Raw genomic sequence first — 23,873 nt, 5'->3', positions numbered from 1 at the left:
CCCCTTTCTCCCCCGGCCGCGGGCCCGGGCTCATGCCCAGAGCTCCCGGCTTCAAGCAGTGCGCCTCCTGCGCTAAACCTATGCCCACGAGCGACCCGCACGACTCCTGTCTGAAGTGCCTGGGAGAGTCCCACCAAACAGATAAGTGCAAGATCTGTAAGGCCTTCAGACCAAGGACCAAGAAAGAGCGGGACTTTCGGCTCCGGCAACTCCTGATGGAGGCGGCACTTAGCCCGGACACTCCTTCTACGAGCCAGGCCCAGGCACCTAGCGCCTTGGTGCGCAGTGCCCCAGCAGCACCAGCAATGCCGACAACGCGGGCGGTGTCGGACAAACCTCCCCGGCACCGGACCTCGTCGGCACCGCAGCAGGCACCTCGACGCCGGTCATTATCCCCGGGGCATAAAAAAACCCATAAGACGGGGACCTCTGTGCCGAAGACGCCGGCTCCCCCAGTGCCGGGGGTAGAGCCGAGTGCGCCGGTGGAGCACCGGAAACAGGTGCCTCCAGCACTGTCGACTCCGGCACCGAGGCCGTTGAGTCCGGTGCAGATAGCGACTCCACCGAGACCGGCGGTAATACAACTCCCGTCGACTCCGGAGACCTTCGTGGCGGCGAGAGACTTGATAGCTCTCACGGAGCCGGCACCGCCTCAACCACTGGCACCGACGGCACCGTTGACCCGCCCGGTCCAGTCAAGGGGGAAACCTGCCTTGATGCGCCCTCCATCACAAGGGCTGGAACCTCGGCACCGGTCCAGGTCCAGAAGCAGGTCCCCACGCCGCTCGCAGTCCCGGCACCGAATATCACCTCGGCACCGGTCGTACTCGCGGCCAAGATCTTCGTCGCGGCACCGGTCTACGTCTCGGCACCGCTATGATCGTCGGCACCGATCAACGTCGAGACGTAGTTCTCGGCACCGCTACGGTCGACGCTCGACGTCGAGAGGCCGCTCCCGGCACCGGGCATACTCCAGGTCCTCGTCGAGGTCCAGATCCGGCTCCCGGCACCGACGAGGTCATCGGCACCGATCGCGGTCCCGGCACCGTTCGCCGGCACCGCGCAGAGATAGATCATCTCCGGACCGGTACCGTGCGGCACCACAGCCCACGGGGATCGTTTCATCTCTCTCGGCACCACCATGGCCGTCAAGATCGGTGTCTCGCTCCTCGGAGGACCTGTCGAGATCGGCATACCCCCCTCAAGGACAAGCCGAGGAACGGAACTTGGGCCATTGGCAGGAGATGGCAGAGGACCACTCTCATGGACCATCTCACTGGTCATTTTGGACCCCGTGGGCGTACCACCAGGAGCAAGGGGCTCCAATACCATCGACCTCTCGCTCGGGTCACTCGGTTAGAAGGGCCCCAGAATCCACCATCTCTCGGCCTCCGCCAGGGGGCATGGAGGCTTCCGTGTCCACGCCACCTGACACCATAGACCCGAGTACAGGTGATGCTCCGGCCCAAGAGCAGGGGGATCAGGACCCCCCCTTGGATCCAGTACCACCGGAGGCGTCTTCCTTCTCCTCTCCGGATGAGGCAGTGGCGGGCACTTCATGTACGGGTCCCCCTCCGATAGATCTTCGGGCTCACCAGGATCTCCTGAGTAGGATGGCCCGTAATATGGACCTGCAGGCGGAGGAGATAGTGGAAGTACAGGACCCTATCGTGAACATCCTCGGAGCGGATGCCCCATCGAGGGTGGCGCTACCCCTGATCCGCACGATACAAACCAATGCGGATACGATATGGCAAACTCCTGCCTCTATCCCACCCACAGCGAGAGGGGTGGAAAGGAAGTACTTTGTCCCGTCTAAGGACTACGGGTACTTGTATACCCACCCCCAACCGTGTTCACTGGTGGTGGCATCAGTGAACGCACGAGAGCGCCACGGCCAGCAGGCTGCAGCGCCTAAATCAAAAGAGGCTAAGCGGCTCGATTTGTTTGGCCGTAAGGTTTACTCAGCCGGAGGGCTGCAACTTAGAGCGGCGAACCAACAGGCGCTATTGAGCCGTTACAATTTTAACTCCTGGAACTCTATGGGGAAGTTTAAGGAGTTGATTCCCCAAGAGTCCAGGGAAGAGTTTGGAGCCATGGTAGAGGAGGGTAAGAAGGTGGCTCGGACCTCCTTGCAGGCCTCCTTGGACATAGCAGACTCAGCTGCGAGGACCCTGGCTTCGGGTATCGCTATGCGGAGGATCTCCTGGCTTCAAGTTTCGGGTTTGCCTCCGGAGCTACAGCAAACCCTATAGGATCTGCCCTTTGAGGGACATGGATTGTTCTCGGACAAGACGGACTCTCGCCTGCAGAGCCTCAAGGACTCGAGAACAATCATACGCTCCCTGGGGATGCATGTTGTGGGCCCTCAGCGCAGACCATTTAAGCCGCAGCCTCAGCGCTTCTACCCCCCCCCCACCTCGTCAGAGACAGGACTCGACCCGGAGGCGAGGGCGAGGTGGTAGAAGAAGGTGGGCCGGCCCTCAACCCGGCCAGAACCAGGGGCCACCTAGACCACCTTCAGGCCCCAGGCAGAACTTTTGAAGGTGCGGTCGAGGACGGCGCCCCAGTCATCCCCCAGGATCCAGCCCCCTCCTTTCGGGATAGTCTTTCCCACTTCCACCGTGCTTGGTCCCTTATAACTTCGGACCGTTGGGTCCTCCGCACAGTGGAGAGGGGATACACTATCCAGTTTTCTTCTATCCCCCCCTCCCACCCCCCTTCCCCGTCCCTCTTCAGGGACCCTTCTCACGAGCAACTTCTTATACAGGAGGTTTCCACGCTCCTTGCTATGGGGGCCATAGAGGAGGTTCCAGTAGAGTTAAGGGGCAGGGGATTTTATTCCCGTTACTTCCTGATCCCCAAGTCCAAAGGAGGTCTGCGGCCCATCTTGGACTTGCGCGGACTCAACAAATTCGTAGTAAAGTTGAAGTTCCGCATGGTCTCTTTGGGGGCCATTATCCCTTCCCTCGATCCTGGAGACTGGTTCGCCGCCCTCGACATGAAAGACGCATACTTTCACATCTCAATTTACCCACCTCACAGACGCTTCCTGCGATTCGTGGTAAACATGGTGCACTACCAATTTGCAGTCCTTCCCTTCGGCCTATCCTCGGCCCCAAGAGTGTTCACGAAATGTATGGCTGTCGTGGCAGCGTACCTTCGTCGGCAAGGGATACAGGTGTTCCCGTACCTAGACGACTGGCTGGTACGCGCTCGCACCAAAGAGCAAGTTCAAGCTCACGTCCACAGAATAGTGCACACATTCAACGAGTTGGGCATCCTACTCAACAAGGACAAATCCACTCTAGAACCTACCCAGAGAATAGATTTCATCGGCGCAGTTCTAGACTCCAGACGTGCACAAGCCATCCTGCCAGACAACCGCTTTGGCACCATCACGAGCCTCATTCAAGGGCTACAGGCCTTCCCAACTACCACGGTGAGGTCGTGCCTCACCCTGCTGGGTCACATGGCTTCCTGCACGTACGTAACCAGGCATGCCAGACTTCGGCTTCGCCCACTCCAGACCTGGGTTTCATCAATATACCGTCCACATCGGGACAGCCTGAACATGGTGGTCACGGTCCCGAACTCGGTCCTGACCTCCCTCACCTGGTGGCTAGATCACAATGTGGTCTGCGAAGGGATGCCATTTCACGCCCCACAACCCTCTCTGCATCTGGTCACAGACGCTTCATCTCTGGGTTGGGGCGCCCATCTCAACGAACACCATACCCAGGGCCTGTGGACTGCACCCCAGTTAGCCCTGCACATCAATGTTCGGGAGCTGATGGCGGTGCGCCTGGCGTGCCAGGCATTTCTCAGTCAACTACGTGGCCGTTGTGTGTTAGTTCTCATCGACAACACCACGGCCATGTTTTACATCAACAAGCAAGGAGGAGCACGTTCGTCAGTTCTATGCCAAGAGGCCATTCGCCTGTGGGACTTCTGCATCGCCCACTCAATCCATCTCACGGCATCGTTCCTCCCTGGAGTCCAGAACACTCTAGCGGACCGACTCAGCAGGTCCTTCCAGACACACGAGTGGTCTATCCGTCCGGACATCATACATTCCATCTTCCGGAGGTGGGGGTTTCCCCAGATAGACCTGTTTGCATCTCGAGACAACAGGAAGTGCCACGTGTTCTGCTCCCTACAAGGTCGAGCTCCGGGCTCCCTCTCGGATGCGTTTCTCCTTCCCTGGAAAGACCACCTGTTTTATGCCTTCCCTCCGTTTCCTCTGGTCCACAAGGTACTGCTAAAAGTGCGCAGAGACCAGGCACAGGTAATTCTGATCGCTCCAGCGTGGCCGAGACAACATTGGTACACCACACTGTTGGAACTCTCGGTTCAAACACCGATCCCGCTTCCATTATGCCCGGATCTCATTTCTCAGGACCACGGCCGGCTGCGTCACCCCGACCTGCAATCACTCCACCTCACAGCGTGGCTGCTCCATGGTTCACCCAGGCAGAGCAGCAATGCTCGCACTCTGTCCAACAGATTCTGCTGAGCAGTAGGAAGCCCTCAACACGGACCACGTACCTGGCCAAGTGGAAACGGTTCTCATGTTGGTGCGAACAACGAGCCACGCCCCCGTTGCAGGCACCTATTCCTCTCATTTTGGAATATCTCCTATCCCTAAAACAGCAAGGGTTGGCGATATCTTCAGTCAAAGTTCACCTGGCTGCTATATCAGCCTTTCACCCAGGGGAATTCGCGTCCTCGGTATTCTCTAACCCGATGGTCGTTAGATTCCTCAAGGGCTTAGACCGGATGTACCCACAACAGCGTCAGCCCGTCCCGCCGTGGGACCTTAATCTGGTTCTCTCCAGACTCACAGGTCCTCCATTTGAACCACTAGCCACCTGTTCACTTTTGTATCTATCCTGGAAGACAGCCTTCCTCGTAGCCATCACCTCAGCAAGGCGCGTTTCTGAACTCAGGGCGCTTACATCCGAGCCCCCTTATACAGTGTTCCATAAGGATAAAGTGCAGCTTCGTCCACATCCTGCCTTTCTCCCTAAGGTGGTTTCTCCATTTCATATCAACCAGGACATATTTCTTCCGGTTTTTCACCCTAAACCACATGCTACTCGCCAGGATGAACGTTTGCATTCTCTGGACGTGCGCAGGGCCCTGGCCTTCTATATTGACCGCACAAAGCACTTTAGAAAGACGACGCAACTCTTCGTTGCAGTGGCCGACCGAATGAAAGGCTCACCGGTCTCCTCACAACGCCTATCCTCCTGGATTACGTCTTGCATCCGGACTTGCTATGACCTGGCAGGTGTCTCAGCACCGCACCTCACCGCTCACTCCACGAGGGCCCAAGCTTCCTCGACTGCTTTCCTGGCACATGTTCCGATCCAGGACATTTGTAGAGCGGCGGTTTGGTCATCAGTCCACACGTTTACAGCTCACTATGCACTAGTGCAGCAGTCCAGGGACGATGCTGCATTCGGATCAGCGGTTTTGCACACAGCAATGTCTCACTCCGACCCCACCACCTAAGTTGGGCTTGGGAGTCACCTAATGGAATGGATATGAGCAAGCACTCGAAGAAGAAAAGACGGTTACTCACCGTTGTAACTGTTGTTCTTCGAGATGTGTTGCTCATATCCATTCCAAACCCGCCCCCCGTCCCCACTGTCGGAGTAGCCGGCAAGAAGGAACTGAGGGGGCGCCGGGTCGGCTGGGGTATATATTCAGCGCCATGAAGGCGCCACTCTAGGGGGCTCCACAGCCGACCCGCCGGTGTTGCTAGGGTAGAAAATCTTCCGACGATCGTGCACGCGGCGCGCACACACCTAATGGAATGGATATGAGCAACACATCTCGAAGAACAACAGTTACAACGGTGAGTAACCGTCTTTTTCTGACTTATTCTGTGATACAGGATCAGATTGAACTTGTATGGACTATCTGAACTCTCACTGAAACAGAGACCACCATGCTTCCCAGTTCTGGGGAGATTGAATTTTAGATATAAAATGTCACTGTTTAATTCTTCAGGATTCAGAGCACGTAGTAAGTGATTAACTCTAGCTAGAATTGACACTCCTTTTCTTAAGATGAAATGAGGCCACTTGGACTATGATTTTCAGTGTGTGCACCTAAAATTACTATCCAAAGCGCACATTTATGAAAAATTAAGCCACTTAAGGACCTAAGTGCAGAGCACGGAGTAGCTCCCATTGAAGTCAGGATGTTTTATGGATGCTCAACATCTCTAAAAATAGGGATGTTTTCCCCCCACCCCCAACATCTGTTTTGGTGCCTGGCCTCACTGTATTCATGCAGTGTCCAGCCTTCTGACGGCTGCATAAACTAGATAGCATGCATCCTAGCACATTTAACATTCAGCGGTTGACTTCCTTTTCTTTCTCCATCACAAGAGAGCTGGCATATAATATACTTTGCCATGATCAGGTGGGGCACCTTAATAACACACCTCTTTGCTAACTTACGTGATAGTGCTTATGTATGTATGTATGTATATACACCTCTACCCCGATATAACGCTGTCCTCGGGAGTCCAAAAATCTTACCGTGTTATAGGTGAAACGGTGTTATATCGAACTTGCTTTGATCTGTTGGAGTGCACAGCCCCGCTCCCCCGGAGCACAGCTTTATATCCGAATTCGTGTTATATCGGGTCACGTTCTATCAGGGTAGAGGTGTAGGGGTGTCTGTCTGTCTGTCTCTCTCATATATAATATAGATATAATCTTTTTTAATATCCAGAACACAGAGACCACCATTGGAATAGGTATTTGGGCCAATAGCAAAGTGGGATTCCAGGAATTTCCATCCCGCACAGATTAGGAGGTCCATCTATTCCAGTGTCCTGCTTCCATCTGTGGTCTGGCTCAGTGCATAGTCTCCTTACTATTCTTCACGCTGCAGGAGGCAACAGAATATTGTTGCTTCATGATTTTTCTTTCAACTAAAAATGCTAACATTTTTCAGGCTATAAAAGCAAAGCTTGCATGTGAAGTCTCTCTCAACCCAAATTACTAAAAGTTCTAGCTTTCTCTGCTTTGGTGTAGCCATAGTGAAGTCTGGAGATACAAATGTGAAATATTTATACATTTCAGGATTACTTACCTACAGAATTCAAGGAATTATTGTCACACGGAGGTTCTGAAAACAATTATTTTAGCATTCAAATATAATGGATAAAAGCATTTAGTCGTCTATGCAAATACTTTCAGCACTGGTAGAAGTTAGTTTTTCAGATTTTTTTCACCATTGTATTTCTCTACTACACATTCTTCGTTCAATCTGTAATTCCTCCTTCAGATTTCCTAGGTTTGCTATGTTTCCAGAAAATATAGGGAAAAAGTGAGAACTGCCAAAAGCCAAGCAGAGTTGGACCTTGCATAGGAAGTTAAAACCAACAGTAAAAGATTCTTTAGCCATGAAAATAAAGAAAGAAGTGAGACTGCAAAGCACAGAGGATGGAGTGGAGATAAAAAAAGATAATTTGCCTCAGTTTTTAATAAGAGTGAGGAGCTTGTGGACATTGGCAGGGTGACTAATGGGAATGATGATATGGAAGTAGAAATTACCACATGTGAGTTGGAAGTCTAGCTCAAAGAATTTAATGACCAAGTCAGGGGACCTAGATAATCTCCATCCAAGAATGTTAAAGGAACTGCCACATGAAATTGTGATCCCAATAGCAACGATTTTTAATGAATCCTTAAACTCGGGAGTCGTACTCTGACTGGCAAATTGCAAATACGTTTAAGAAATGAAAAGAAAGTGACCAAAGAAACTACAGGCCCGTTAGTTTGACCTCAATTATATGCAAGGTCTTAGAACAAATTTTTAAAGAAAAAGTAGTTAAGGAAATAGAGGTAAATAGTAATTGGGATAAAATACAACATAGTTTTACAAAAGAGAGATCCTGCCAGATCAATCTGATCTTTCTTTGAAAAGATAATTGATTTTCTAAACAAAGCAAATGCATTAATCTTATCTACCTGGATTCCAGTAAGATTTTTTTTTATACAGTTCCATATGGGAAATTATTAGCTAAATTGGAGAAGATAGAAATGGATATAAACTGGCCATCAATAAGTTTTAGGCTTGAAATTAGACAAAGGTTTCTAAACATCAGAGGAGTGAAGTTCTGCAAAAGCCTTTCAAGGAGGGTAGTGGAAGCAAAAAAACCTAACTTGTTTCAAGACTAAGTTTATGGAGGGGATGGTATGATGAGGTTGCCTACAGTGGCCTATGGCCCATCTGCGACTGCCATTAGTAAATATCTCCAGCTATCAAAGATGAGACACTAGATGGGAAGGGCACTGAGTTACTATAGGAAATTCTTTCCCAGGTGTGCAGCTGGTGGGTCTCACCCAAATGCTCAGGGTCTAACTGATTGCCATATTTGAGGTCAGGAAGGAATTTTTCCCTAGGTCAGATTGGCAGAGAGCCTGGAGGTTTTTTACCTTCCTCTACAACGTGGGACACGGTCGCTTGCTAGTTTGAACTAGATTAAATGGTGGAGTCACTGTAACTTGAAGTCTTTAAATCAAGATCTGAGGATTTAGTAGCTCAGCATAGGTTACGGGACGATTACATGAGTGGGTGGGTGAGGTTCTGTGGCCTGTAATGTGCAAGAGGTCTGACTAGGTGATCATAATGGTCCTTTCTTGCCTTAGTCTGAGATCTCTGTATGAATCGGTAGGATTTAACATACTGGATCAGGCCATTGCTCCAGCAATTGTTGTATCTTACACGTAGCCTGTGGCTGACATACCATCTATTTGGCAAACTTGCTTTCCATGTGGAATTTTAATTGGACTCTTGCCAGATCAGAAAAATCTTTCTCCTAATTCAACGAAGAAGCCACTTTAATGACATTTGGTTAAATGTTGGGGGAGGTCGCTATCCAGTCATAAGCAGTTCTTGGTGCCTTTTTTAGAAGCTTTTCCCACTTCCTGGTAATTGAACGCTGATATTTGTTGACTATGAAAATTGTTGCCAGTGCATTGGAAGTGGAGAACTAGCCCTGAAGGTTACTATTTGAAACTAGAAATGTCTGTTACTGGCTACAAAATAAGTAGAGCTGATTTCACTTTTTTCAAAAGCCACAGACACTGCTATCCTGGTCTTACCCTCCTTCCAGTATGTAAGACATTTTGTCCTCTTGAACAAAGCCAAGACTTTTAAAAAATATGTGCGTAAAGTTAGGCTCCTAGATAAGTTGCTTGACTTTCCAAAGTACTGAGCACTTACCCGTTAAGACTCTTGGACATTGAAATTTTCAGTTGCCATGATCTCGCTATTTTAGCTCTTTGTCCTAGTCGAACTCCAAGCCACGACACTGGTATGTGCAGTGACAGCCCCAATAATGGAGTTGGCCTGTTTTGACCTTAATGTGACTTTGCCAGTTCTGATCTTCCAAATTGCACTTGGTTATTCTGTAGAACTGGGTTGTCGTGTATGGATTTTGACTGAAATGAAGATGTTACAATAGCAGTTAAAACTAAAAATGAAACCTGTTGCTTTGCCTTAAGTTTATGTACATTAATTTGGTAAATGCTGCTCTTCGTAATCAAGTGCAAACACATCAACAAGAAAGAGGATTATTCGATCTGTACTATTCACAATACGTTTATTGAAAATATCCTTTTTTTAACTCCTTTTTGAAGTTCGGAGTCAAGTTTAGATTGAGTTTGATATTGTTGCAAATATTACAGCAGGTATCTCCAGATAGTGCTTTTATATATCTTCCATGCTCTTTTAATTAGCGTATGAGCAACTCTTGAGTCTTGGGAAGACATGCTGTGTTTTACCTTCATAGTAAACGGCTCTGAGCAAGAAGCAGTGGTGTTTGGAGAGGGAGCATTTTAGGCAGCAGCAGGGGAGTTTGCTCTCTCTTTTGGTCTCGGAGAACCTGGCATTAGTTTTGGGCTGAGATTCCTGAAAGGATGGATTGCCCTGTGTACTTTTTGGCTACCTTTCTTCCAGGACTGATGTATATGTGTCAATAAAGGCAGACTACTTACGTTGGTGTTTGCAGAAGGGAAAATCGTCTTATCCAACTCTTCCTTCTGCTGACAGACAAGTTAGATGGATATCATGAATCAGTTTTAAAAAACCCCTGTTATGCTGGCCAGTGTGAGATTGACAGCCAGGATATTGCACAGGAAACGAATAGAAGTCCTTGCATACACATGACATACTGTGTAAACATAAGTACTGAGATGCTGACAAACTTTCACTTGATTAATACATCTAGTTCTCTTTAAGCTGTTCTCCCTCAACGCTGTAAATGGATTCTGTAAGAGTTAGTTATTTTGAAAAGGCTACGGAAAGATCCAGAGTTCTACCCTACAGAATTATGTCTTGTCTTCAGAGGCAGATTAGGGGTTTGTGGGGCCCTGGGCAAGAGCAAGTAAGGGCTTCTCCCCATCCCTTCTGCCTGCAGTCCCTCCCGGCGCTCCTGCTGGGGAGCGGGGTTGGGGCGCAAGGGCTTCCCCCATCCACCCAGCGCTCCTGACGGGGATCGGGGTTGGGGTGTGGGGGCTTGCCCTGCCCTGCCCGCCTGGCACTTCTGCCGGGTAGTGGGGTTGGGACGTGGGGGCTTTCCCTGCTCCCCAGCAGGCTAATCTGCCACTGCTTGTCTTGAGTTTGAGCATGCTGTACTAGCTTTTGATGAAGCTTTTCCCAATTTGTACAGGTGTGAGATTAGAATCAGATTCCTTGTGTCTTTATTTCTGACGGTGTTTCTTCAATGATACTACCAACTTACTTGAAAAACTGAAATAAACAAACAAGTCCAAATTCAGCCATCCCAAGAAAAATGCTATATGGAGCTATTGTATGTTTAGAGAAGCTGAACTGAAAGAGAATGCCTTCATGAATATCAAAAACGCTTTCCACCAAAAGGGAAGTAAGATACAGAGTCCTTCTCTTCTGTTACACAGAATTATGTAATTATCCTATGTTTTCTCCTCCCCATAGATGGCTTCAATGAAGATGTTCCAGATTCAGTTCCACACAGGTTTTGTGCCCCGGAATGCCACCACAGTGAAATTTGCTAAGTATGTGAATATTTTGCTGAACACAATTTGCAGAAACTTTTCTCAAATTATTTTATTGCCAGTGTGGGGAAATGATAGCTTTCATTTTTAACAAAATGAATCCTGGCTTTTGATTGACTACACTTCCTTTGACTCAGTGTCTCTTGATGAGGGGTTTTCTTGAAATTTCTTCATAATAAATCATCCCTATGAGATTAAACAGGGAAAAAGTAACCAAATCCAATTGGTTTTATGCTTTGCACACCAATTTCATAGAAGTACTAGTCACTTAACTTGCTGCAGTCCAAGACAGTGAACCTGATGGGCTGATTGAATATTTGCCTTGAAAGATTTTTGATTTGTGATTTTATTACATCGCCATATTACAGGTATGATCTGGATGCTTGTGACATTCAAGAGAAATATCCTGACTTATTTCAAGTGAATCTGGAAGTGGAGGTGGAGCCCAGAGACAGACCCTGTAGTGAACGAGCGCCATGGGATAACTTGAACATAAAGGGACTGAATCCCAAGATCCTTTTCTCCAGTCGGGAGGAACAACAAGAGATTTTATCGAAATTTGGTAAAGCTTAACTTTGGAGGCATTAGAAACTTTAGCCTGTTTCCTGTCCTTTTAAAGCATTCCAGTTCAGGACTCCTTTTGTTTAGTTTTTAGACATACATTTTTAAACAGACCTTTAAAAGGGAAAACTTAATTCTTGTGAACAGCTGTGCAGTACCCTTGTCTGTTATTAAGGAATAGGAGTTTTCCTTAATACTAGATTGTAATTAGCCCAGTCTTTTTATCTATATTGGCACTGTTTTCACCTTTTCCCAGAGCTCTGGAGGCCCTATTTGGAGTGACACATCAAACAAAAATACTTGGCAGTTGAGCCCTTCGCCTCCAAAACCTGGGGAGAATTCTCTCCACTTTCGCTGAATTGCTGAGCTTACGCTTTCATCAATGCAGTTCAAAGTATATTCTAGCATTCTCCATAAGTGGCCTTTCATACCCATAATTCAAAATATATTGTTATTGAGATGTTTCTTGTGCATAGTCCAGTAGAGTTATGGCTTGTTTCTCTTAAGATTTCCCCTGCATTAGTGAGTGTCCGTTGTTCTTGAAGGGATCTTACTTTGTTAACATTGCATCTTGTCTGTTTAGCCAACTTCCTCGTTCTGGATATATTTTTAGTAATTCTTGCCAGGATTGCTGTACTTAATGTTTGCTTTTTTCTTGGTCTCATTAGTTTTCATGTTCCACTCCTTCATCCTTTCTTTAATGTTCTCTAACATGGCTGTATTTAGAGAATAAATAAGACCTCACTTCTTGTCTTTCTGCTTCTTTTATCTTTTTTAACTCAGTGCATTTGCTTTTTTCCTCACTTTTCTCTTGATCCAACATAGTCACTTTTCCCCTTTTCATATGTTTTTAGAAAAGTATATTTCTGCCAGTCTTGCATTTTGCATTAAGCCTTGTTGTTCTTTCCTGAACATAAATCTCCCTTTTATATTGTATTCTAGTTAGGACACTCAACTAAATCATATTGCGAACAACATTTTTTGCTTTACATTAATCTAAGGTGTTGCTATTGAAAGTGGGAGAATTTTTTTAAAAATCACTTTACTATGCTCCTTTTACTTTCTGAATTTGCCTCCTCTTGAGAAAAAGAAAATCCTGGAAGTTGATTTAATTTAGATTCTTAGCCCTGAAATGTTTGGGTTTGAAAAACTGGAGGTGAAAATATATTTTTTTAATTGAAATTTAAGATAAAAAATGTTGTTGTTTTTTCTTAGATCTTCATAAATTTGTTTTCACAAAACAAACTTGGGACCAAAGCTGAGTTGGCAGGACCCTTTTAATGTTTAGCATATCCCATACTGTATTTTTTGTGAATCTTTTGGTTTTTAAACAAAGATGGTATTGCAGCAGTCCAGTAAGTCAGGCACTACACTGCTGGCATTAGGTATGTCAACACTTGAGCTGGAAGCATAATTGTCATTTTGGGTAGGAGTATGCACACTAGTTTTGAGCTAGCGCACTAAAAATAAGAACGTAGTTAGGGTGGGGCGGGCTAGCTGCTCTGAGTACATGCTTAGGGTCCTCGGCAGGATGGTACTGGGGTGGCTAGCCTGTCCCGCTGCTACAGCTATACTTCTGTTTTTAGCATGGTTGCTCAATCAGACTGAGCTGAAAACTACACCTCCACCTTGTGTAGATGCACCCTTAGAGACTGCTATGTACAGAGCAGATGTGGGGTGTTCACCAAGTTAAATACTTTGTTCTGTGTTTGATAATTCAACTTACTTCCATGTATGCACCCCATTCTTTCCAAAATGAAGTAATTTCCATGCTAAAACTCTCGCCGGTTAGGTGTCCACTCTTTGATTTGGCATGGAGCTCTTGTTCTTGTGTGAGACTACAGAGCCATTGATAAGGCAGTCTTCCCTAGCTTCTGACAATATCCCTCCAGCTCAGCACCTGACATTGAAGTAAGGAAAATGATCAATTCCTGCATGAGCAGGGTGCTGCCACTCGCCTGCTTCCAAGTTGAGGTTGACCGCTTTGTATCCTAGATCAGTGGTACACTGTTGTTGCCTTACACTTTAAGTACTTTCTATGAGTTTCATTGAACCTGTTCTTTGGTTTTTTTGTGGGAGAAGGGAAACGGAGCCATCTTTCTGTGTCCTGTTTTGAAATGGCTGTGATTTGTTCACAGCCCTCCTGTCCACCTTGGTCTATTTTGTAATATCTTCAGAGTGTTACTGGTATGCAGTAAAGAACCAGAAATTGATGGCAACTGACTTGAGTAGAGTCACATCAGTTTAAAAATAGGACACAAAACTCTACTAGAATATTAAGTCTGATACCTTAATTTAATTTCACAGCTGTTACATGTGTGGCTGAAACCAGAGTTAAAACTCCATCCTAAATTCACAGCTGTATGGGCTTTTTCCTACACAGAGACTAGCAGCTTGCTCATGAGATCCAACCAAGAGTTATTTCCTGACTGCCACCTTGATATGTTTTTGAGTAAGATACCATGTGCTGCATGCTAGGATTGACACAATCTGAATTTTTCCAATGTCAGAACTGTATGTCTAAGGTTTTTGGCTTGAAATTCCATCTGACAGGTAAACCTGAGTTGCCTAGACAGCCAGGTTCAACAGCACAGTACGAAGCAGAAGAGTCCAAATCGGAACAGTCTCCCGAAAGCGCACCCACTGAGCCGGACTCTCCACAGAGCAGCAGCACTGATGCAAATAACTTCTTCCATACTCTGGACTGGGAAGGTAGGTGAAGTTACTAATTATTTACCAAAAGGACTAATCTCTTGTGCAATACTTCAATTGTCTGCCCCACCCCACCCCTGCAAGGATTGCTCCAGCCTTGGCACATTATAGACTCATAGACTCTAAGGTCAGAAGGGACCATTATGATCATCTAGTCTGACCTCCCGCATGATGCAGGCCTCAAAAGCTGACCCACCCACTCCTGGAAGAATTCTCTCCCTTGACTCAGCTGTTGAAGTCCCTAAATCATGATTTAAAGACTTCAAATCGCTGAGAATCCTCCAGCCAGCAACCCCTGCCCCATGCTGCGGAAGAAGGCGAAAAACCTCCAGGGCCTCTGCCAATCTACCCTGGAGGAAAATTCCTTCCCGACCCCAAATATGGCGATCAGCTGAACCCCGAGCATGCGGGCAAGATTCTCTGGCCAGACCCTCTGGAAAAAGTTCTCTGTAGTAACTTTAAATATCCCATCATTGACCATTGTTGCTAATTACCAGCAATGGCACGTTATTGACCTATTGACTAAAATCACTTTATCCCATCAAACCATCCCCTCCATAAACTTATCAAGCTTAATCTTGAAGCCAGAGAGGTCTTTTGCCCCCACTGTTTCCCTTGGAAGGCTGTTCCAAAACTTCACATACATAGTGGAAGCAAAGGGACAGATCATGATTGTTTCAGTTTTGTGTGTTGCCTCATCAGAGTGCAAGTAAAAACCATTTAAAAAAGAGTGAGCTTTTCAGGTCTGCGAATGTTGCTGTCCAGCTTCATTTGGGATCTCCAAATCAGCATAAAGTAAAGGTAATAGGCATGCACTGCTGCTCACAAATCAAACTGAGGCAGGGCTGTATCCTCCCCCTTCCTTTGTGGATGCTGGCTGCAAAGCAAGAGGCCAAGAAATTCTGGCATGGGCTGAACTGGGTAGGTCTGGACTGAAAACATGGCCTGCCTGCTCTGGTGTTTTCCGAGAGCCCTGTGTCTCCACGCTGTTCCTGGCTTTCCCCAGCACTTGACAGCAAAATTGCTGGGGTGCCATTGGTGACAGTGTTACTACTGATTTTAGAGCAGCAGTTTAATACAAAGCCCTTTAAACCATAATTTACTCAGTGTCCCACAGGGGAGTGTCAGACTGAAGGCTCTTCCCCAGTGTCTCACTCTTGTCCTCAACTCGGATCATATCTCCTTGTCCAGCACAAAGGGTTTGCTTTAATTGTGCAGCGTTAATAGTTGCACATGTTGAGTGGTGGAGGAATATACTACTTAGTCACATTTCCGGTCCATGTGCTCTTGGCAGTCAGAGCCATTCTGCTCCCTTGGCTTCCCCTATGGGAAGAGGGGTATTTGCCTCTGAGGATGGAAGGACACGAGGGGCCGGGGATGGGGGGGTGGCATTTGTAGCTAGTGCTCAGTAGCAACAGTTGTGGCCTCTAGTGGCTGGAGGATAAACCTGCAGGAAAACAAGCTTCTCTTCTCCCCCCGCCCCTCCTTTTCTGAGCAGGGCAAGCTAGTGGCACTTCCCTCCTCTGTCCCTGCCCCCTGAGCCGCCTTGTGCAAGGAACTTTAAGTTCAGACCCTGGCACTTGAACCTGGTTTCTCCTTGTTGAGCAGGAGAATTCTCTTAACTTAGGTGTTATAAAAGGGTAAATCTGTTTTTATTCATTCAATAGAAGGAAAAGATCCAGAGTCTGGAGCAGAGGACCGCTTGTCCAAAGATAATCATCCTGGACTGATTGATGACAGGGATGAAAGTGACCCATCCGATGAAGAATTTGCTGCATTTCCTAGTGAAGGAAGAACAGAAATAGTTGAAGAAAAAGAAAAACCCAGTCCTCCAGAAGAAGATGCAGATATATTCTTTGAAGCTAATTTTGAAACGCCATCTGCCCAACCACAAGAACCTCAGTTGGAAGACCACGTAGATTTATTGGGACTAGACTCTGATGTTCCATCAGAGCAGAATCAAACTGCCTCAGATATGAAGAGCTCCTCTAGCAACGCAGACTTACTGAACAATTTGTTTGTGGGTAGCACATCGCAGGTTTCAGAAGAGTCTACTGGGGACCTTCTAGGAGAAGGGGCAGACTTCTTTTTCAGCAGTCAACCTCAGCCTTCAGCTAGTAACCAGAGTACATCTCCACCCACAACATTGTCTTCTGCTGGTATGTAACTCAATTCTCTCTCTACTTCGGAATTGTGATATAGTGTGAATAACTGAATGAGGCAATAACTATTAGCTGTTTTACTATTTTTCTGTTTGTACACTATGTTAGTACCATGTTTTGATCTATATCTAAAAGATCTGTTGCAGTCTGTCATCAGAATCTGCGAAAGGGGCACATAATACTTAGACCTTTTAATATGTACTTTGTCTGTTTCTTATGACAGAATAATTGCTTCATAACACTTAGCAGCTTTTCACATGGCTCAAGTTTACAACCTTCATTGAAAAAGCCACCTTTACTCAAAATATGACATTGGCAGTGTTGCATTTTTTCCTGTTTTCATGACTTTGAAGTACAGCTTCATCTGAGTTTTACACAAATTCATCTCACTTCGTTTAAAAAAAAAAAAAATCGATACAAAAGCGAAACCTTGTGCTGTTCTGCATGCAAAAGTGTTGATTTGTTTTATGTTCCTCTCTGGACCCAAGTACATAGAACTTACATTGCCAAGACATGAAAGGATGATTACCCATTTCTTCTTCCCGTTTTCCAGAGGTTGATAGCAGTTTTGAGTGAAAGACGACAACTCGATCATTACTGAGTCTTGCACTTGTATACAGTCATTTATCCCTGTCACAAGACAGGAGCTCCAAGAAGTGTTACTAACACATCATTAAGGAACTACTGGATGTTACTGGTCTGATTCTTTGACAATGTGTGGACAGGTCTGGGCCAGTGGTAGGTCTTGATCCTCACGTAATTCAGCATCCGCACCTACATAAGACTAAAGTGCAAGGAGAATATACAATTAAGCAAAACCTTGCCAACTGCCTGATCTTCAGAACACAAATTATTTTGATTTATGTAATAGAAGTCCTGCTTTCCTTTATTAAGAGGGCTAAAAGAACTAGGATCCATCAGTTTTATTCCTGATTTAGAACTAGTCTTAATTCTAGAGTGCAGAATTCCTTCAAGCGTAATGTAGTATTAAATGTTCCTTCAACCCAATTTTTTTGCCAGTTTCATCACTGTAAATGTCATTCTAAAATATCCCTGTTACAATGACATCATTTTCTTTGGGAATTGGTTAAGGGATCTGACGTAAATGCACAAAAATCATCCGATTTGGACAGAAGGCTAGAATTACATGCTACATTGCTGCATTCTAGATAACTTATATTTCCTGCTTCATTATTGCTGAGTTGTTTGAATAAATAAAATTATTTAGGTTTAGCATTTTCTCTCATTGGCAGGAGTCCATAAAAGATATAGTCAGTGTATAACAACTCTAACTCAGGAACCAATCCATGCAACAAACCTCGATGCCAACTCTGCCCACGTATCTACACCAGCAACACCATCACAGGACCTAACCAAATCAGCTACATCATCACTGGCTCATTCACCTGCATATCCACCAGTGTTATATATGCCATCATGTGTCAGCAATGCCCCTCTGCTATGTACATTGGCCAAACTGGACAGTCACTACACAAGAGGATAAATGGACACAAGTCAGATATCAGGAATGGCAATATACAAAAACCTGTAGGAGAACCCTTCAGCCTCCCTGGCCACACAATAGCAGATGTAAAGGTAGCCATCTTACAGCAAAAAAACTTCAGGACCAGACTCCAAAGAGAAACTGCTGAGCTCCAGTTCATTTGCAAATTTGACACCATCAGATCAGGATTAAACAAAGACTGTGAATGGCTGTCCAACTACAGAAGCAGTTTCTCCTCCCTTGGTGTTCACACCTCAACTGCTAGCAGAGCACCTCACCCTCCCTGATTGAACTAACCTCGTTATCTCCAAACTGATTTATACCTGCCTCTGGAGATTTCCATTACTTGCATCTGAAGAAGTGAGGTTCTTACCCACGAAAGCTTATGCTCCAATACTTCTGTTAGTCTTAAAGGTGCCACAGGACCCTCTGTTGCTTTTTACAGATTCAAACTAACACGGCTACCCCTCTGATAGTCAGTGTAGTTTATCCTTTGACTATGCGCTCCTTGTTTGATAGCTTAGCCGTGGGAAAGCACTGAGAAATGCACCTCAACCTATTGTTACATTATATAAAGAAAGTAACAGTTGTATAGTAGTTTTGTTGAATTACAGGAATGAGTATATCTGGTGCTTCTACTGGTTTTTTCAACTTGCATATTACCTTCTTAAGTCAGATCAGTGTCTGAGATTCTGTACCTGCATGCTGAAGCAAAAGGCAGGCTGTATATGCATGAGATTCAGTGTTCAGGATAACATGCTTTACAGCATCATATGCAATATAATCATGTTATCTAAAGGCACATCAGGGCCGGATTATCACTCCTGGATTCTAGTTTTTTGGAGTCAGACTGGTAGAAGTCCCTTAGTTCTTGAAGTTCATTCACCCTTGAGGGCAACTGGTACAGGGCAGAGCTTGAGCCAAGCCTCTTGCTGGCCATCACATGCCATCCCCTGTTGGGTATAAATACTGTTCCAGTTAGTTCTCTCCCTGCCAGTGGTCACTGAAGTAGCTCCCTCCTGGACACTGTGCTGCTGCCTTCTCCAGCTCGTGTGTCAGCACGATGAATATGAATCACCTTTAGTCATGCCTTCCTTGTACTGTGGCTGTTCTGTTTTGTTTTTGCTAGTTTAACAACCCACTTTGGTTACAATTTATCTGGGGCTCTGGGATTCCTATCTTGTTGCTGACTTCTTTTTAGATCTCCCTACTAATGTGACTTTTTGGATAAATGTGGGCTGATCTGAAATGAATGACTCAAGATTGAGGGAATGGTTTGTGTAGAGAAAACTAGCGTTGTGGCTGAATTTTTATACAGTGTCAGTAAGGATTTACGTTGGAAGGGATAATTGTTTTCCCTGACTGTGATTGGCTGAAATGCTCTGCTTGTCTAATAGCATGTAAGTACTAATGTCTGGGGGCAGGGACCGATCGTTGTCTCCTGCCGGAAAGAAGAGAAATTTCAAAAGCCTTCGTCAGTTGACACCCATGACCTCACCCTATTGCCCCTGCCCAAGAGGGTGTAAGTAAGTTTTTCCTGTGATTTTATTTGCAGTAACACCTGCCCTCAAGATAATTTTGTTTTCTGCCTCTTTCTTTAGCTGATCCATTTGACCCATTCACAATGTCATCAGGATCTGAGAAGCCGACTTTGTCTGGTTCTGATCTCTTTGGAGCCTTTCTTAATCCAAATGCAACATCTACATCTAGTATATTTCCTTCCACACACAGCGCACCACCTCCTTCTTCCAGCTCAGACTTCTTACGTTTAGGTAAGTGTGCTTTTGGCATGATTTTTTGGTAAGGGTTTCTGTGGCTTTCCCTGGGTTTAGTTCTTTACTCTCTCAGTTTAGTCAAGGTTGATTAGCGTCTAACAGATCCTCTTGTTGTGGCTGCTATTTTAATAAGCTCCATGTTCCCTGTGCACAGATGAACATGTCCAGCTGGTAGTATTTCCTGTATAGTGTTACTGTAGTAAGTCTTGGTACAATTATTTTGCTAAGATTGCTAATCTTTTGCTAATCCTGTGTTTAATTTTCTTCTGGAAGATGACAGTGTAGAACTGAGGTTACACTGAGTGTTGTGTTTTCAATCTCATTAAATTACCTAGATTACTAAATGTAAATGTGATTTACATGCTTAGGTTTGAATTAGGTTCTTAAGGTCTTGGAAAGGGAGAGTAGAGGAATACAAGTGATTCTGGAATAGGATCTGATAAAAGAACGTTGTTTCCTTAAACATTTCAGAACTGAGGCTAGTTGGAACTACTTGTACTGAAGTAATTTTGTTAAAATATATTTATAGGCTACATTATATAATACTTGGAGCTAATCTAATTTGTTTCAATGGTTTCTTCCGGCTACCATAGGCAAAATCCTTTTCTCCATGTGCTTTCTTTTAACACTATATCCAAGTTAGTTATAATAATTACATAAAATGATTAATTTTCCATAAATGCCGATAGAACTAGTAATACAAACTGCCACTCAATAGCAACTCACCTATATACTCATCAAAAGCAAATTTCAGTTTTCCAGTACTGTGTATGTAAAGTAACTCAACAGCATTTAAAGATTAAATCATCCATTTAGATTTGTCAGTTAACTCAGATACTATCCAATGAAGTTGTAGACTACATGGTTGCTTTACTAAACAGAAACAAGTTAAGTTACTTGATTTGGACTGTAAACATTTAAATATATATATCCCTGTTAATTAAAAACTGAAGGTACAAGAATTCGGTGTCACCCTTGAAATTCTCAGTTTCTCATAAAGCTAAAATTAATCTTTGTGGATTTTCAATTTAATTTTTTTAATATTCAGTGAGATGTGATTCAGAAGTAGAACTGTCATGCAGTAAATTTGCCATAATAGTTACACCTTCAGATTTTAATTGAATTGTAAAATCTGAAATCTGTGTTAGAAACACGTCTGAATTACGGAGCAAATAAAAAATACAGCACTGTCCATATCGGTATATGAACATCTTTCTGTGAAGGTAGTCCCTGGATAGGGCACTGGCCTGCCATTCAGAAAAACTATTCTGGGTGTGGTGTTGATTTTCTGTAAAAACTTCACAACCCCTCTCTTTGGGTTTCCGTAGCTGTGAAACGAGGATAATGAAGCTTAGCCACCCTTAGCCACAGATCTCAGAGTTTTCTAAATACGAGAAATATCTGTGCACATACTTTTAATCATAATGGGCAAAAGTAAAGTGAGCTCAAGCTGTATTTCCTACCTAGAACAAACCAATGCTATGCCCCATGTCCATGATGAATCGCCCAAGGAATAATGAAAGACCCTGGCATAAGGATACTCTTCTAAAACTCCACTTAGTGGAAATTTCAGAGATGCTAATTCCCTAAAGGGGCTCATCCTCTTAGAGTTGTGGGAACAGTCTGCATCTTTTTTTAAATAAAGAGCTAATGATGTCAGGTAAATGGGAGTTTGGGGAGTGGCCTATCTAGAAGGCGAAGCAAATGAATGAAGAAGACTATAGGTCGTGGGCTTAGGTCACTCTCTCCTGGGGATGGGAGCGGATGTTAAGAGAGCACAGATGGTTACCACTTGCTGTGGCTCCTTAAAATATTTCTTGAAGTCTAATGTGGACCCATCAAGTTGTGTAAATGGTTAGTCTTTAACCACGTGATATAACTGTTTGTCTTCACTCCCTGTCCCCTTTTGTTATTCATTTATTGCCTCTTGTCCCCAGGTTGTAAGCAGTTTGAGGCAAAGTGCAGGTCTCACTTTACTTTCGTACAGCACTAAACAGAGCAGGGCCCTGGTGGTGATTATGAGATTACTGTAATGTGAATACTAGACTGTATTCAAAAGCTTGTAAAAGTGAAATACCCACTCATATAATTTAACAATGTCAAAACAGGAGCTCAGTGGGAAGGGACCCATTTAGAGTCAGGTTATAGGTGCCATGGCATTTCAGGGGCACAGTTCTCCATTTTCTTAAGTTGGGTAGTTCTTGCTGTCTCAGGAAGAGATCCTGCTAGATGGTTAACGTGACAAATAGCATTGGCCCTTCCCTCAGGCGAGGTGCACACAATTTTGCTAAAACCTTGAAGTTCCCTGTGGAAGAGAGGTAGTTTCTGCACACCAAGACAGAGGCCAGATATCATAAGGCATGTTGGACAATATCCTCTGTGGGTCCTATGACTACTGCTCACTGCCACTGTGGGGATTTCGTTTCCTTTAATGTCAGAGGAAGTGCTGTGGTTTGGCACAAGGTCAGCCTTGCAACTTTTTCAGCTTTGCCATGCAGTCAAGTACAAGGCTAGGTAGGATAAATATGTGGAACCAGAAAAATGGTTGTGTGAGCTATATACAGCTAAGAGTGAGCTTACAAAGTGTGGGTGATAGTAAGGGGATAGTAATACCTTTTCCTCACCTCTGTTTTTCCTCTAGTTGACATCAGGGGCATTTTCTCCTTCTCAGAAGCTTGCTTTATGGAAAGGTTTTTTTGGGACAACCTCTTGTACTTGATGGAGTAGTACTAGATTACTTTGCAGTGTGCCATATTGCAATCTATTAGTCACATATAAGTGGTATCCAAAACTGGGCAAGGCAATATTGGATCCCACACTAGTTTGTCCTTAAAATGAGAAGCCAATCAAAGGGATATGGCTGGACATACCTTGTCTATATTGTAAATCAGCGTAAATATCATGTTATGCTCTCACAGGTTTATAAAACCACCCACACTGGAATCATTTCAAAGCAAGATATTACTTGAAAATGATTTTCCCTTTGCAAAATTGAAGCAGATGCCAGGTATGTGTGTAGGGGAATCTTTCATGCTTTAGGGCAAGGTGCAATTGTTTAATGATGCAGGAAAACTGAATATACACGTTACCTGTTCTCATGAATCACATCTGAAACTAGGGGTAATATAGAAGTGCAGGGATTGTTGACTAATACCAAGCAGTGAAGAGTTTTTTCTTCTCTTAAAGGTGTATCCCAATACTTGTTTCTTTACACAATGGTAAGGCCCATTTGCATATTCTCAGCTGAGGTGCTGTATTACTGATCAATATGAAGGCTGTCTGATGATAAATCATCACTTGTGCAACTGAAAATAATGGCATAGAAAGTTTCAGTATCTACTTAGATAACAAGTGTCGCTCGGAAGAGGAATTTTTTGGTAGGAAATTAAGAGCAGACCAAGGGGAAAAGGCCTTTGCATGGATTTAGAATCCTACCCTGTATCTGACTCTCAGAGGCTGTCTCTCACAGCTTCCTGGGTAGTTCTCTGTCATTCGTTGGTTTGATGAATGAAGGGCTTGGTGGAGTTGTGGTGGTTGCCTGAATTCATCAGCCACGGTCCCTGGGAGCAAGCCCATACCAAAGTCTAGACTAGTTCACCTATCGTGTAATGTGTCTGAACAATTACAGTACATGTACTGCACTACCTACTGTCCCAGCCTGTTTTCTAACAAAAAAGTAAACCAACTTTTTTCAGTTTAGTTTGCTGGAAACCGGCTCATCTGGAGCCACACAAGTTCTGTCTACACTACAGAGCTGACCATGTTAAAATACGATTATGAATCCTGGTTTTGAAAAAGCCGTGTTACACCATTTTAGGGAATTGTTTTGAAGGGACTGTCAACCTGAACTCTGAGTTGACTAGTTTAAAGAAACGAAACAAAAAACCCCTCCAGATTCTAATAGGATGCCCTTTAAATAATACCCAGAATAAAAATGAAGAAATTCCTCGAATAAGACATTCTGCTCCCTGCTAATATTTTATATGGGTTTTTGGGACAGTTGAGAAACCAACTACCTGGTTATTCAAGGGAATAGTAAACTTGTGCAGTTGGCAGCACTTTGTGTAGGGTCAGAGGAAACAAGTTGAATATGGGA

At 44.9% G+C, this 23,873-nt stretch overlaps 1 protein-coding gene across 3 annotated transcripts in view; it reads left to right on the top strand.

The window, feature by feature from the left end:
* Positions 1-23,873, top strand: part of GAK (cyclin G associated kinase) — a 124,663-nt gene that overhangs the window by 65,042 nt on the left and 35,748 nt on the right. For all 3 annotated transcript variants that reach the window (XM_054031398.1, XM_054031397.1, XM_054031396.1), the window contains exons 18-22: positions 10,984-11,063; positions 11,432-11,625; positions 14,178-14,336; positions 16,004-16,495; positions 19,604-19,774. In XM_054031398.1, the coding sequence (XP_053887373.1) occupies positions 10,984-11,063; positions 11,432-11,625; positions 14,178-14,336; positions 16,004-16,495; positions 19,604-19,774 (1,096 nt within the window). The remainder of the gene's footprint in view (positions 1-10,983; positions 11,064-11,431; positions 11,626-14,177; positions 14,337-16,003; positions 16,496-19,603; positions 19,775-23,873) is intronic.

The sequence above is a fragment of the Malaclemys terrapin genome, chromosome 6 (genome assembly GCF_027887155.1).
Source record: "Malaclemys terrapin pileata isolate rMalTer1 chromosome 6, rMalTer1.hap1, whole genome shotgun sequence".
Taxonomy (NCBI): Eukaryota; Metazoa; Chordata; order Testudines; family Emydidae; genus Malaclemys; species Malaclemys terrapin.
The sequence above is the reverse complement of the archived record's forward strand: the minus strand, read 5'-3'. Positions and strand labels throughout refer to the sequence as shown.